At 43.7% G+C, this 16,475-nt stretch overlaps 1 protein-coding gene across 1 annotated transcript in view; it reads left to right on the top strand.

Annotated features, from left to right (window-relative positions):
• The first annotated feature begins 835 nt into the window (after window positions 1-835).
• The window catches only part of LOC126529915 (uncharacterized), a 934,270-nt gene continuing 918,630 nt past the window's right edge, over window positions 836-16,475 (top strand). Inside the window, exon 1 of the mRNA XM_050177364.3 lies at window positions 836-966. Within this exon, the coding sequence (XP_050033321.1) occupies window positions 843-966 (124 nt within the window). The 5' untranslated portion in view covers window positions 836-842. The remainder of the gene's footprint in view (window positions 967-16,475) is intronic.

The raw sequence follows: 16,475 nt of genomic DNA, 5'->3' as shown, positions 1-16,475 counted from the left end.
GTAGAAACGTGTTATAAATGCTATATCTGCGCAAGTGCCCAATTCACCTGTCATCTAGAGAAGAAACCCGACACCTGAAACTGTATATGGAAAATCACTGAAGTATAGTTAACCTTAATTACTGTAATGCAGTTGGATGAACAAACAGGAGAAAGGAAATGTGGGTAATTGAAGGAAAGAGCTGTTAAATTTCATGGTATAGCAATACCCCTCAGGCATACTGCATTTGAAGTTCAGCGTCGTGTTGTTTAATTTTTTTTGCATTACTTCTGAGTTTTTTTGCGCAATCTTTGTGCATGCCGCAAGCATGAAAAAAATTGCAGTGCATGACTAAAAATTCCCGCCGCAGGGAAGGCGTTAAAAGAGCCAAATGACTGCGGGCTACGTCAGCTACATTTCATGGAATGAGAGTGTTCTTGCGTAGATACTGTCTCGTCGAACAAATGGTTCTGATAACACACAGCGTTGAGTATCTGCTGTCGTCATCACCGATTTAAATGCTTCTTCATCGGGAAATACCGAGGTGGTTGCTAATACCACCGGTATCTGCAGCCTGTGGGAAATCGCAGCTGGCGTCGCCCACCGCCAATCCTTCCTGCACCTTCCTTAACTGATTTCGCTCTACGTACACGACAAGCTGCCAATCGAGTGGATTCTTTTAAGAAAGATGCACCGCAGTACTCCCTGCGCTATTGAAGCAGGCCAATCGTGAACGGGAGTCAAATAATCTAATTCGTAGGTCGGCTGCGAGAGAGCGAGAGAGGGCCGCGCGCTTTCCCTCCGGGGGCTGCTTCAAAAGCGGCGGTCCGCGGCTGGTGCGCCGCCATCTCGCCGACTACGACATGGCCACCGCCGGGCTCGCGCCGCTCGGGCTGCTGTTGTGCGTCGTGGCCGGCACAGCGGACGCCGCGGCGAAGCCCCAGGTCGACTATGACTACGTCATCGACAACAACCAGACGGACGACGGTGGGTGCTCCTCTTCTTCGTTCTTAGGTGACATTTGCATGACCGGTACCCATAGCTAACAAAGCGTGTCTATATTTACCATGCGTACCTGCTGTTCCCTCCAATTACAGCGCCGCGTTATTTCGTTGCTTTCGCCACTGTTTATAAAGGTCACTAAGCTACGGCGCGCCATTTATGTTGCAATGCCATTTCAGTAGTTGTCGACACCAGACTTACAGTGATAGCGTCTATTTATCTCCAGAATTGCTTTCAGTCCCAAAAACCTTTCTGCTAAAAAAAAAAGAGAAAAACGCATTCAGGGGGACATAAAAGATATTAGACGAAAGTAAACGCCTGCAACAGATGTTACCATGTTACTTTCAGTAAACCAGACATCAAGCAGGTATTATCCATTTCGCGGCAGTGTATCCACCCACAGCAGAACCAAAAACCGCAAAACGAAACAAACAAGCGTTATTTCCTTGAACCTCAACCACACCGTAAGATTTTTTTCCACTCTGAAGTAAAACGGGAAAACAAGGCTGGTTTTTGGTTTAGGCTGGTCACCATTTCTTAAACTTTTCATCCGTCCACTGCGTGTACTTCTCGCTTACTTATGCTACCGGATTCATAAAGACACACCATCTTCCCGTGATTTTCGAAGAAGGAGCAGCATTAGTACAATCTCAACGTGCCTTGTCGAGGGGGAGACATGTTAGTAATACATTCGCAGGCGTTTGAAATTGGCGCGCATCAATGAATTCCCCGATGGTCGGAGACGTAAGTATAATCATTGAAACGAGGAAGCGCTTCTTAGCTGGGTGGTCGTTTGTTAGAGCAATCTTACGTAATTTGCAATAGACGCAAAATGATTAACATATCTTTTCCGACCTGTGCGTCCATAACATGACTTTTAAGCGATGGGCGAGAAAAGTTCAACTAGGATAAAGCCCGTTAAGTTGCCTAGACAAAGGCGCCTTGCAGAAAGATTTTGCGAGTGTCCAGTATTCTGTGCTGTGGCTTCCCCTCTCTTCATTTCTTGAAGCTTCCAGAACGGAGGGCTGCTCGTAGCTTTCGTATAATTGTGCCTCAGTGCTGGGTACATGATGTGTGTACTACTGTGCGAAGTGGATGAGGTCGACTCACTTCCGACTGTTGCACCACAAATCTGCTTAAGCAAGCTTTGGACACTGATCCGGATTTCTGCAGAATATACCCGGATCTCCTGGCAGTAAGTTTTTGTGTCGCGTTCCGTTGCGCCTTTTATTTCGTACATACTTCGTGACCGTATTCTTTCTAGTAATTTCACGCCAGTTCTGAAACTGACAGTGTGATTATCGTATGACACGCAGTAAGGGCCCTTGCGAAGGGACTTCGTTCTTTTTTTAGATCTTTCGGTGCTGTTCCACCAAGCAAACTGTCTTTGGTAGAATTGAATGTTCACTAACAAATAATGCTATTCAATAACCACGTTTTCCGTAATGAAACAATAAATCTATATCTAAACATTGTATATAGAGTATCGAATCATAGGAATCTCTACATAACATAGATGTGCTAGTGAAAGAAAGCACAATATTCAACGGGAGTTCTGATAATATTGAATTTTCAATAATTCGCGCGGCTTACAGCCCTAGCTTATATGTCACAATGTATCTACAGGCAGAGTAGTGTCAGTAAACATACGTCTAGGGGTTCTGAAAGCAGTGCAACAATATTACAGCATAAGGAGGACACAGACAGCGCTGATTTATTACTAAATTGTCAGCGCTGTCATGTTGCGTTCTTTTTTTTAAATTTCAAGTATGGCATACCAACTCGCCCAAGCTTCCACTTTAGCAGCTTACATATATTCGTCGCAACAAAGCAACATATTAGAACATGCCGCATGTTCATATAACGATGACCAGTATAGGGGAACAAGCAAGCAAACAGACTTGTCTTCATCAGGGTCAGCTATTTTAGGCTGACCGGTAGCATCCCAAGTACGTAGTCTTCTAAATAAAGTGGCGCGTATATTTACCGGCTCCTATGATTTCCATAAAACTAATTTGATAAGTGCTAATGAAAAATCGGGTTATAATTTTTACATGTATTTCAAGATGTGTTGTAAATATGGGTCCATACACCTGTATCGCCATCCTGCTCTCTACAATCAATACACAGTGCCTTAGACTCCATGATATTGCTCTGTCGACTTTAATGGAAATAAATTTCGAGTCACGTTTACAAATCTAGCATTTAATGAACCGCTTCAATAAAGCTGTAAATACTGTAGAAATTGTGAAGCAAAACTGCTACTATAATCTGATATTCCAACCAGCCCGAAGGCAAGCCTTCATCAAGACCAACATACGTCGTATTTCCGTGCATCTTAGCAGCAGCGTCAATCTTTTGTACAAAATAAATGTACTCTTTTTTTTTAACATTATTCTTCGGTTATACAAATGAACCGGAATCCTTTAGAATTTGTTTCAGCCGTCCGTTGTTTGCTCCGTAGTTGAACAGGAACTGAAGGATTTTTTTGCTGAAGCGGGAACGAAAACCAGAACAACGAAAGTTTCGGTTTAACTCTCTGTTTTGCCCGCCATACCAATAATATCAACTTGGCTGGCCTGTTAAGATTTTTTGCTGTCAGATGTCTGAAACACTGACAAACATATGTGATTGCCCAGCATATATGGAGGAGCGAGAGACGCTGGATTATTCCCTATGCGGCGTTTGACGGCAATCAGTGTTGGACGATGCTTCTCTTGGTCCAAGGCCTAACACTGCATACTTGAATGCGGACAACAAACGCTTTTGAAGTTCCTGCATGACGTGGAACTAGACGAGTGGCTCTAGTAGGGCCACTTTTCACCATTATGCATCCTAATACTTTAACACCATCTCCGTCTTCAACAGTGCAGAGTAACAGACTAGAGTGCATCAGCTGGCGTTGACCACTCTGTTTTCTGGTTATCACTAAAATATCTCTCTGTCATCTGCATCCAATGTGGCAGTGACCACCTAGTAGGGTTGAAAGTAAACGCCTGCGCTGTACAAAAAAAAAAGCAAAAAAAGCTGTTTTCTCAATTTCTCTAAAGAAATCCTAATAATGTAGTAACATATGTCTGTGTTTTAGTGCGAAAGTTTGATTTGCCCCATTACGCGGAAATCCATCGCATAGTTGGCGCGACCGAAAGATGGCGTCAAACATTGCCGACGGCGACGAGCAAAAGCGCGTCAAAAATGCTCAGATAGGCGTCAAAGTTCTAACGCGTGGTTCCACTAAACAAAGTAAATTAATGGCTTTGGAAAGAAAACATTGTACTTCGGGTCTGTGGGGGAATAGAACCTAGGCATCCGGGGTGCAAGAGCATGCTTCCCCGACGCCTCGGCTGCTCCACGATTCTGCCTGACCGAAGGTGTGGCCTAATGCATGCGTCATTGGGCACGTAGCGGCGCAGCCAATGGGGAGGAGCTGGTGCCACGTCATGAATGTTTAAAATGAGCACTTCCATAACGTTCCGAAGTCTAGAAACGGTATAATGTTTTGCATTCCCACACCTAAGAAGCCTAAAGCGGCTCTGCCGAAGTTTTTTGTTTCAGGAACACTGTATCAGAGAAAGAGGGTGACAGGAGGGCTGTACTGATATGCTCACCCCCTTGAGTAGCGGTTCTTCTTTGCAGAAGCAGTGCTTTGTCAATTTAATTCTGCACATTTCTGCTAGTTACCTGTTGTACTCAGTTGGGTCATTTGCACAATGTAGGAGCTATACCCTTCGTACATTTCTAGGAGATTAGGATGTCAGAAATGCATGCGTCTTGAAAATATGTGTGCCTTCTATGGTATCACTAAACTTCGGACAAGCCCACCGCACCCATTACACCCGCACTCTATACCATGACACTTTGTTTCGATTGTCACCACCCATCCACCTTCATCTTTTCTTTGCAAGCTAGTTATTGCGCAATGTTGCACCACTGATCTAGTTGTGTTGTATTCAAGAGTTCAACGGAAACTAGTCTGGCTGGATTGTTCATAGTCAAGAGAAAATAGACGCCGACCAAAAACACTCCCCCCTTTCGTTTACTTTCATTGTGAAGAAAGCCCCCATATGGGAGCGGAAACTGTATGGTGCGGTGCCGCAGGCAAGACATGACCAGAGGCTCCAAGCAAGGAGAGCGGAAAGCGTCCCCATTTATTCAATGGCCGTGTATATATACACTAAGTGGGAGAGAGTGTGTTCCCTCACCAACATGTGTCATATGCGATACCGATATCGGTCACGTCACACGTGCCGTAAATGCGAAGCCAGCGCTGCGCCAGATACGATACAGAAACGTCTTGGTTTCTTTTCTTTTAATGTTTTTGGTCTTCCTCCATTTTAGCCTTGACCCTGACTTTTGCATGCACTATGCTCACACCTAGAACTCCTTTTGGCCGGGGACATAGAAAGCAACCTGGGTCCTCCTATTGAAGAAATGCTTGAAAAAAGCTTGCAAAAACAAACGCTACTAGAAGCACGGCTGACGCATATTGAAGGGAAGCTTGATTTCTTTGCCGACCAAGGTGGGAAGTTGGCAAATATCGAGGCTACTGTTAAAAATCTAGAAAGCACTGTTCAGCGTCATCAACAAAAATATGAGATATTGAAGACAGAGCCCGGCGTAACGATCTGATTGTGCTTGGTGTAAAGGAAAGTTAACGACACGCGAGAAGACTTGGAAGATAAGGTTATCAAGAACATATTTTTCACACTGCTTGGTGTCAAACCGACGTCTGTCGAAAGAATTCACAGACTTCGTAAAAGAAGGGATGACCGTGATCGACCCGTTATTTTACGCTTGTACGACTACAAGGAAAAAATAACTATCTTCAAAAACTACAAGAAACTGAAGGGCACGAAGATAAGTATCGCTGACGACTACTCGTACGAAACGCTTCAAAAAAAGGAAGTTGCTCTGGCAATCGGCTAAAACTGATAAAAATGAAGGATATAAGGTAAGGCTTGTTCATGACAAGCTTTTCATTAACGACATTCCCTATACATGGGACGCGCAGTCTAACTGTAGTGTGAGGATGCGCAGTAACGCCGCAGCCGGCCCCCATGGCCAAGACTGGCAAGGAAAGGAGCATGAGCTCAGGCTGATAAACGTAAATACCCGCAGCATTGTGAAAAAGGTTGACTAACGTGAATGCGCGCCGCTATTACATGATCCACATATATTAGCAATAACTGAAACGGGGCTGCATGAGGGTATCGCGAACGATGAAGTTTTTCCCGGCGCATATAACGTGCTGTGTACAGATAGGGCGTCGAGAGGCGGAGGCGTTGCACTGTCAGTTAAAAAAATCACTTAGATATAAAGTTCTGCCGTCAATTTATGCGCATGAAAGCCTATGGTGTACGTTGTTTTTTCACCCTTTCGCGTTGGCGATCGGTGCAATTTATCGACCCCCCGGGAAGCCTTACTGAGTTATTTGAGAAGATTGATCAGCATTTAACAACAATAATTACAGATAGAAGTTAAGTTAGTTTGGTGGGTGATTTCAACTTACCGGGAGTAAATTTGGATGCAAGAAACCCTGGGACACTTGAGAGGCCACATGCAGAACTTATGCTGGAAATCATAGTGAAACATGGCTTGGTTCAAGTGGTCGAGAAAGCTACGCAAATTCAAGGAAATACCAGCGCCCTTTTAGACCTCTTATTCTTATCAGAGAGTATCATTGAACATAATATTGAAGTTGGGGAAGAAATTTCGGACTATAAAATGGTCGTAGCCACTCTAAAAATATAAAATTTTTAAATAAAAACGCATAGCTCATGTCCATAATTTCAACAGAGCTGATGATACAGTCGCCTTAGATTATTTAGAATTGGCTTTAGACTGAATGCCGGAAGAAAATGACGTAGATGTATTATGGAGGTATTTTACAGAGGTGGTGACTAGTTCGTTATCTCTGTTTGTCCCAAAAAGAGCAAGCGTTTACATAAAAGTAATCTATGGGTTTCTCGCGACTTAGTACATTTAAAACGTCAGCTACGTCGTGCGCGGCAACGAAAACCGAAAATTCTCGAGAGAATATCGGCCCTTAGCACTCAAGTTCGCCAGAAATTAAGAGCGTCTAAATCGTCTTTTTTTCGCTACAACACTGCCTAATTACCTTAAAACATATCCTCAAAAATTTTGGCGATACGTCGCCTGATCACAGCCTTCCATCAATGGAATAGTTGTAAATGATACCGTGTGCAACAATCCCCAAATTATTGCCCAAGAATTCAACACTTTTTTTGGTTCTGTATTCAGCCGAAAAGATGAGAGTGCTGCAATAGATTTAGAATGGGAGGACCATACTAATGATAGCATTTTTATCTCTAAGGTAGGTATAGTGGACATGTTGCTAAAATTGGACTTAAAAAAGTCTCCTGGTCCTGACAAAATACCGAATGAGTATTTAAAGCGATACTGTGAATGGACTGCATGCTTCTTGGTTAAAACCTTTTCTCTGTCAATAATAAATGGTGCATTACCAAGTCAATGTTTAATAGCGAGGATTGTGTCTCTTTATAAGGCTGGAGACAGGCTAGACATTGGGAACTACCGTCCGATTTCCATAACTTGCATGGCTTGCAAAATGTTTGAAAACTATAAAAGTGTTTACAACAAACAACATGGTTTTCGAAGGCGTTTGTCAACTGTCACGCAATTATTTGAAACAATATGCAGTTTTGCAGACGCCCTTAATTGTCGCGAACAAGTTGATGTCGTCGCTCGGGATTTATCAAAGGCACTTGATAGGGTAAGCCATAGCAAGCTAATTGAAAAGCCTTATGGGTATAATGTAAATTCAAAAATTAATAAGTGGATTCAGGCTTACTTACACAACAGACAGCAGTTTGTTGAAATAGATGGCGAATGCTCCTGTTTACTTCCTGTATCGTCAGGTGTACCTCAGGGGTCGGTTTTGGGTCCAATTTCGTTCCTACTGTATATTAATGATATCGCAACTGATGTACATCCTATGATTGAACTGCAGTTGTTTGCGGATGACTGCCTCTTGTTTTGCCGCGTTAAGAGTGTTTCTGGTCAAGAACGACTAAATGGTGCTTTATGTCGAATTTATAACTGGTGTGAAAAATGGCATATGCAAATCAATTTTCATAAATCTGTTTGCGTGACAGTTACAAAAAAAACTCCATTGATGTTTTCGTATGCTGTAAATAATAATGTAATTAAGCGTTCTACAAAGCTGAAATATCTTGGCGTAACAATCACTAGTAACCCCAACTGGAATGAACACGTCGAAAACATATGTGGATCAGCACAGCGCAAGCGTGGTTTGTTACCGCGTAAATTGAGAGATGCTGCACCAGATATTAAAGTTAAGGCCTACACTACCATTGTTTGACCAAATTTAGAGTATGCTTGTTTAATTTGGGACCCTCATCAACAATACATAACAGATAAATTAGATCGCATTCAGCGAATGGCGGTTAGGTTTATTTTTTTCTGATTACGACAAAACGCACTCTGTAACCTCCATGCTCGTGAGGGCTGGTCTCACTAAGTTGGCTGTGCGCAGGAAAATCGCACGCCTTAAGTTTTTATATCAACTCTATAACAATAAGCTAAACCTGAATTCCAGTTTGTATTTGAAGCCTCCTGGAAGGGTTTCACCACGAACTAACCAAAATTACGCTATAATGCGTTATGTGCCAAGAGTTGATGTCGTTAAGCACTCTTTCATTGTCAAGACAATTGTTGAGTGGAATAACTCAAATTTTTGTGCGTGTCCGAGCAATAACATGGTTGACTCTGTTGAAGAAAACTTGACTGCGTTCTTTGCGTAAACTTTGTGCTCTGTATTCCCACCCTGTAACAGCCCGGCAGGGCTCACAGTATTGGAAATAAAAATAAATAAATATTGTGTAAGACAGGAGTCGCTATTCATGTTAAGCCATTCTTGGTAAAGGCCAGCCCTTGCCAAAACTTCGAACATAGATTCTTGATTTTCAGCGTAGATTTCTTCAGATGAATAAATACATAAATAAATAAATAAATAAATAAATATTTCGTTATGAAGTCGAACGACTTCATGACGAAGTGGTTGGTACCTCGGAAATCAAGTTCAAGTTCAAGTTTTATTATTCTTCTAGTACAGACTAGAAACGTCCTCCCGGGCTAAAAGGTGCCGTCAGCAGCTTGACTGGACCCAGGAGGCGTTATACATGGCAGAGCGGTAACAGTAACCTTTTTGGTACAAAAAAAAAACTTAAGCAGAAATTTACTAAACATAAACTAAACATAAAATTGAAAACTCAGATACACGCTTATGACAGGATATGTAAGAAACAACAAGACATTTTTGTACAAATAAAACAAAAAGGCAAAAAAGAAAACATGGTCATTTATATGCATCGTTATACATGAATATATATGTTATAGGTTAACGAAATACATCTAACTCTTTACGAGAGAATTTATTAGCGTGAACATGATTATTTAGAATTTTCGGCAAATTGTGTTTAATAGATTGTAACTTATACTCGGTGCGAAAGCGCGGTACAAACCAAGGTTCAGGGTTTCTGAAATGCACAGGTATGTCATGGTGCTGTAAGGTCGCTAGTGATGTAAGAAAATCTCTCCAGTCTTTCCTTGCAAAATAAAATATTTGTAAAAGACGATATTCGTAGTATTGATCTACCCATATGATTTGGTATGTTTGTGACAATGTTTTTGTTGTTGATCGGGCTTCAATATTAGCAATGTGTCGGAAAAGCGCCTTTTGTAATGTAACTATTTTATTTATGTTAGTTCGTGTTGTGGTTGCCCATACTAAACTGCAATAATTAAATTGCGAGGTGCACAATGCATGATAAATTTGTAGCTTGGCTTTTGTCGGCATGTAAGCTCTACAGCGAGATAGTACACCGGCGACTGCAGAAAACCTGTTTCGAAGGTTATTAAAATGAGCATCCCAACTCAAATGACATGAAAATATTACTCCAAGTATTTGGTGTTCATTAACTAGTTCTATGTGTTTGCCTAAATAGGTGATTGAATGTTCCAACTGAAAAGGTTTGTTTCTGGCTCTGAAAAGAATAGCTTTCGTTTTAGTGGGGTTAATTCTGATCACATTTGAATGTGACCAATCAGATAGTTTAATTAGCAATGCATTACACCTGATAATTAGCTCGTTTGCGTCTTTTCCGCAGAAGAGTATAGTGCTATCATCCGCATATATAAAGAAATCAACGGTAGGATCTATATTTACTAAGTCATTAATATATAAGTTAAATAATAGTGTGCCCAAAACACTCCCTTGCGGCACTCCATTTTTAAGTGTCAAGAAAGAAGATAGGACGTTGTTAATACATGCACACTGAGTTCTATTTCTGAGATATGATTCCAATAAAGTGAGTGGATGTCCGCTTACTCCATATATTGATAGTTTATATTTAAGAATGTCATGACTGATGCAATCAAATGCCTTGCTAAAATCAATGAATAGCCCGAGGGCGATTTCTCCGTTGTCTATGCTTTGCACAATACTTTCTTTCAAGGATAAAAGGGCGGCTTCCATAGATCTACCTTTTCTAAAACGAAACTGTGAGTTTGTTACTACATCATGTCTGTCTAGAAACTTTGTTAGGCGCGTAGCAATAATTTTTTCTAGCACTTTGGAAAAAATGGGTAGGACAGATATTGGTATAAAATTGGAAACATTATTTATATCGGCATGTTTGTATAGGACACGTACTTTAGCTCGTTTCATGCCGTCTGGGAAAGTCGCCGATTCTATAGCTAGATTGAATATATGGACCAACGTGCGGATAAATGGCAAGTGATGTAAGACATATTTTATTGGCTTAATTTGTATATTGTCATAATCCAATGCATTGCTGTTATTAAGGTTTTTTTTAGTGTAAACACCTCATTTTCGTCAGTTGGCTGCATAAATATAGTTTCTGAAACACATTTATCTAGTGAATACATGACTTGGCAGTCATGGGTGTGCGTAACGCTTGCATTCACAAAGTGAGTATTGAAATGGTCTGCCAGTGCTTTACCGATCAATTCGCAATTCCCGTAGTTTATTATCTTGGGTACACTACTTTTAGCTTGACGACCTAAAACGTTATTTATTATTTTCCAAACCACATCCGCACATTTCTTGTTGATTTCAAAAAACAGACGTTGATATTAATCTATCTTTGCCTGCCTTAGTATTTTCAGTTTATTTCTTTCGGTTTTGAATTCCTTAAGTTTAATTTCTGATCTGGAGTGCAAGAACGCATGATAAAGGTGGTTCTTCATTTTTATCATTTTGATGTGCTCACTCATAATCCACGGTTTTCGTATCGTTTTTGATTTCCTAACTTGCTTGAAGGGGAAATGCGCAGTGTAGATGCGCACAAATAGTTCAAGAAACGTGTTATACGCTTCGTTAAAATTTTTTTCTCTTAACACGGAATCCAAGTTTTGCGTACCTACAGCTAGACTGAATAAATCGAGTGCTTTGTTAGAAAAGTGTTGGTAGGTAAGTAATTCAATGTTTTGTTTGATACCGTTATCTAATGCGTACACCATAAAGACTGGACAGTGATCACTAATATCATTAGAAAGTGTACCCGCGGTGCAGACTGAGGTTTCTATATTTGTAATAAGAAGGTCGAGGGCAGATGAGGTAGATTGAGTAACCATCGTTGGTGTAGTGATCAGATTGGTAAAGCCAAATGATAGTAGTAGATTGTTTAAATCCTGCACATGCTTATTTTTATCTAAAATATTTACGTTGAAGTCGCCTCCACAGACAAAATGAACATTATTAAATGAACAGAACTCCAGAAGCTTACAAAAACAATCAATGAAATTCTCATTACTGCCGCTCGGAGGGCGGTATATTACTGATAAGACTCTTTTCTTGTCCTTGACAGTTAACATCTCGCAGTCAAGACTTATGAATTTGAACTCTGGCATCAGTTCGTAATGGTAATTATTTTTATTATAAAGGGCAACGCCAACCCCTCGCCTATTCTGACGGTTTAAGTTGTGGGCTCACTGTACGTCTCCACGCACGGCGTCGCCAGGTGGCCCCCGAGAAGTGGAGCCTCACGACGCGGCACGACGGCGCACGGCGATAGACCCACCGCAGGTTCGAGCCCCGAGCCGAAAGGCCTGGCCGGCTCTGGCCGTACGCATGGGCGCTCTCCCAGGAACACAAGGCGTCCAGGACAGTTAAGGCGTTTATTGATCACAAATGGCCAACACGTACCAGACTGCACCCAAACTCACGGATTACACTCGACGCCCGCGGTTCCCGATGGCGAGGAAGGCGGGTTACACGCCGCGTCGAACAATGGTTTGCGCACGCGAGCCGAAATGCGTTCGCAAGGCTACCTAGCGCTTCCAGTCACCGACAATGGTCTGCGACGGTTCGGACACGCAAAATGTAACGCACTGAGCACCTGCGACTACCGCAAGGGCGGAACGCAGAGCCAGTCAGCAAGCGGCACTTACGCAAGCTGACAAAGCACGTGAACGTCCGCAGGCCGGGGCGTTGGGGACACAAATAGCTGGTCGCTCACGTACCTTGCAGCTTGCCTCTCGTGACCGGCGCTCGTCCCTGTCGCAGCACGACTCCCCCGCGCACGGCGGTCGTCCCTAGTCGGGGCTTCTTCCCTACGTCACGCCCCACGACTCAATCGCAGGGCCGCGTAGCATGACCTCGCGGGACGCGGTCGCGGCGCCCGGGGAAACGGCGCGCAGTCGAGGGGCAGTCATTTTGGAGGGGTTTTCCTCGCAATGGCGAATAAGTCCGGAGCCTTAGGCACAGCAACGACTGCGCCCCGGTAGACCGGAAGAACTTCCACAAAGTAAAAAGAAGTATATCCATCCAGGCCGACGACATCGTCGCTATTTTGAAAGCAAGTTTCAGAAATCATGATGACGTCAAACTGGAAAGAAAATTGGTGGAGAAGACAAGAGATACTGTCACTTTTGTGAATAGCGAAAGGGGAATTAAAATGCAAAACAGAGATAAGCTTGGTATCTTGTAGATGAACGTTTTGTGGTAGTGAGAATTTAAAATATTCCATCTTGAACAGAAAGTACAAGATTTAACACAACATTTAGCATATCTTCGAAAGGTCTTCGTGATGCTGTATTCTTACAATGGGTGTGTCGTCAGACTGCCTCGCGAATATCCTGCCATTATACGACCAGACGGACTTCCATCCATGGTCACGTTTTCTACCGATAGCGATTCCATGTAGTTGCTTTAGGGTAGGGCATAGGTGCTCGTTCACGTAAATTTTGTGAGTGTTATCATTTCCAATATCCTTGTTAGAAAGACGTGCCCTCTTTGCCTTGTAAAGCACAGCATCGTGCTTGGTCCTGGATTTAAACTGCACTACGATATTCGATTTTTCTGGGTCTCGGGTGGGTACTCGATGACATATTTCAATGTCATTCTCGACAATTCCTTCTTTGATAACTTTCCCGATCATCTGAACGGTGTCCAGCACATTCTCATTATCTTTTTTTACGACGCCTTGTATTCCGAGATTTTTGTTTCTCGAGTACTGCTCCCAGTGCGCAAAGCGTTTTGCAAGTTCTCGGGCCCTGCGTTTGAGGGAGTTGCATCTTTCTTGAAGCACTATATTTTCATTTTCTAGTTTTCGTCTTGCAGTTTCTTCAGCATTCAGTCTTCAGCTCTTCAACTGAGGCGTCACCAAACTCAATGCTCTAAATTCGATTTTTGTGCTCTATTTTAATTTCGCGAATCTCATTGAGCATGTCCCTTTCCAATGCTTCACGATACTGCTTTAGTTGATCCCTAAATTCCTGTTTCAGTTGAGTGAGTTCAGCTTTCATTTCCTCTTTTAGTTTAGCTATTTCCTTAGCCGTACCTTATCAACACAAAAGATGCACTCCACGAAGCAAAGAACAAAGCAAAGAAAAGCAAAGAAAACAAAGTAAAGAAACCCGGCAGCAGTGACGGTAAATTGTATGCAATAGTATTAGTACAATAGTATCTTACAACACCAACCTGCGGCAAAAATGCAGACAGGCGTTCAGCGTTGTAGTAGATGCGTCGTCGCTGCTGCCAAGTGAATCGAACTCCCGCGAAGCACTCGTTTATGAAGCTTTGGTGCTGTGACGTCACCGCCGATGCCGCTGTTGATTGGCTCAGCTAACAGTCGTGCTTTACCAGGAAAATCGCTGCCGTGTCCGCCACGTCACGTCACGCCACGCTCCGGAAACGCTTGCAGAACGAACTGGTGGGGGGCACAACTTGCAGCTTCTGGGACAGGGGAATCTGCGGCAAAAATGCAGACAGGCATTCAGCGTTGTAGTAGATGCGTCCTCGCTACTGCAAATCATTTATTAGACTTGTAAATTTGTTGTAGAGGCGCAAGTGGCAGAGGCGCTTCAACCGTATAAACATATATAAATTATTTGTGTGTCAAAGGATGGCAGTTAGGTAGGTTATTGTACTCTCCCGAACGGAGGCGGTGGGGCGACAACGTATCCATCCCGCGTGCGTTTACGGATGGTTCGACTGATGACTAGCGATAAAGCTCATGCCTGACAAGCGCAGGCCTGGGACGGAAGGCACCCTAAATAAAACTCGTGTGTCCACCTGGTGCGGATTTCGATTTTATCTACTGCTAAATTTCTGATTGGCTGGGATGTGGCACGTGTCAGAAAGAGACAAGCGCCTGCAGCCAATCAACACTTCACCAGCAGACGAAATGGACATGTCAAGTAGGTGGACACTTGCAGAATAGTGCCCCAGCTGTTTAGTTTTCAATTCGCAATATATTGGTGGCGAAGAACTTTATTCTGAACGAGAGCGTTCTCTCGGTGGCGGTGCCGAACCTGCGCTCGGGCAGCTCTTTTTGTAGCAGTGGCAGACGGGAGCATTTCCAGCGTCGCTCATTGTTCAGAAAGAAAGCATGAACACGGGAAAACGTGGCGCACGCGTGGCGCATTCTCTAGCGGTGTGGCAGAGGCGCAGTAGCGCATGTGCAGAGGGCTCGAAGCCCACGCCAGCGCTACCATTCAGCATGTCTCGTACGGCGCTTCACTTTTCTCCTTACCCTTTCACCATAATCTCCTCCTCCGCTTTCTTGGTCATGTTTTCGCTGCAACCTCCTCCTCCGTCTTTCTCCTCGCGCTCTCTTCGCTCTCGCCGTCTCTCATCCCCAGCTGCTCTCCACGTTCGCTCTTTGATCCATCACTGCGCTCGTTCGCTTGGTCGCCGAAGCTCAACGCAGGAACGGGTGCCTAAGAACTGTGCTCTAAAAAGGAATGTCTGTTTTAAATCGCACCACTGCCCACACTTTACACCAGCCTATAAGCCGAACATAGTAAGTGCAGAAAAACATTGAGGGCCCTCTAAGCAAACTCTGCGTCACAAGATGGCACCTCCAACCCGAAGCGTTTTTTTTGGCAACGTTTTATTTTTAGTTTTTCTGTTGTTGATTCACTTTTTGTTTAATCGTTTTGTGACCCATTCTGCTCAAGTATCTTACTCGCTTCTTACGAAGGGTACAGCCGCAAGTTCAGCTCAGGTCAAGTTTACGCATCTGGTTAGAAGTGCTGTTTATATCTACTGCCACTTCGTCGCGTCGCAGAAGGCGATGTAACTCAACTCGTGCCTTGGTCCCATCATGGCGAAAAGCTCACGCGCGACGTCGACATGGACGGCGTGCACTCTTTCGCCGAATCCAGTTTCTCACCACGTTTAGGCTCGGCTCACCGTACACTATGGGCACGGTACCGTATGTGGTGTACGCTCCCTACTGCTTAGTACGCCGTACGGGAAGTCCTTCCGTACGGTTCTCGCTCAGTACGGTATTAGCGCACTTACCACATGGTAACATGACACTGTTAAAACTTTCTAATGGCAGCATATCGAGCGGAAAACGCATGCACACACTTTGTGATGGGGTGTGTTTGTGTGTTCGGCGAAAGCGCGTCAAGGGCGCCCATGGTTAAAGCGCGAGGCACACCGTGCAGTTTTGCATACGATCCGTCGTTCAACTTCATCCAAGAGCATGCGGCGTCGGATCACACATCGCACGCGCTACTAACCAACTTGCTAGATGTGGTCCCACCGAGTCGCACGAGTGTCGATAATGATGATGATAAGACAATTTATTCGGCAAAAAGAATTGTAGGGATCACTGCTGACTTAGACTGCCGTAAGCCCTAGGCCGCCGGTGGTTTCAGCGGCCCAGGCCACTACCGCCATTTCGACGGCTGGGCCAGAGCTGCCCGTAAGTGCCTGCCACAGTTCCATAGTTTTCAATTCGCCGCGCGGGAATAGTAGTTTCGTGCATTCTCAGATGATGTGGGCGAGTTTTGCGGGATTTACGAGGGGGTCCTGAAAGATTCCTGGCTTTGCCATCTTGCATTTAGAATTTAAACGTAAACATGGTACCGTATAAAAACTTGACGTCTTGTTAAGCAATTGTGAAAATTAGAGCTATGGCTGGTTCACATGGGTATTTCAATTTCAGACAGAACCT

Source organism: Dermacentor andersoni, chromosome 5 (genome assembly GCF_023375885.2).
Source record: "Dermacentor andersoni chromosome 5, qqDerAnde1_hic_scaffold, whole genome shotgun sequence".
NCBI classification, from domain to species: domain Eukaryota; kingdom Metazoa; phylum Arthropoda; class Arachnida; order Ixodida; family Ixodidae; genus Dermacentor; species Dermacentor andersoni.
Note: the sequence above shows the minus strand (reverse complement) of the source record. Positions and strands in the feature narration are given on the sequence as shown.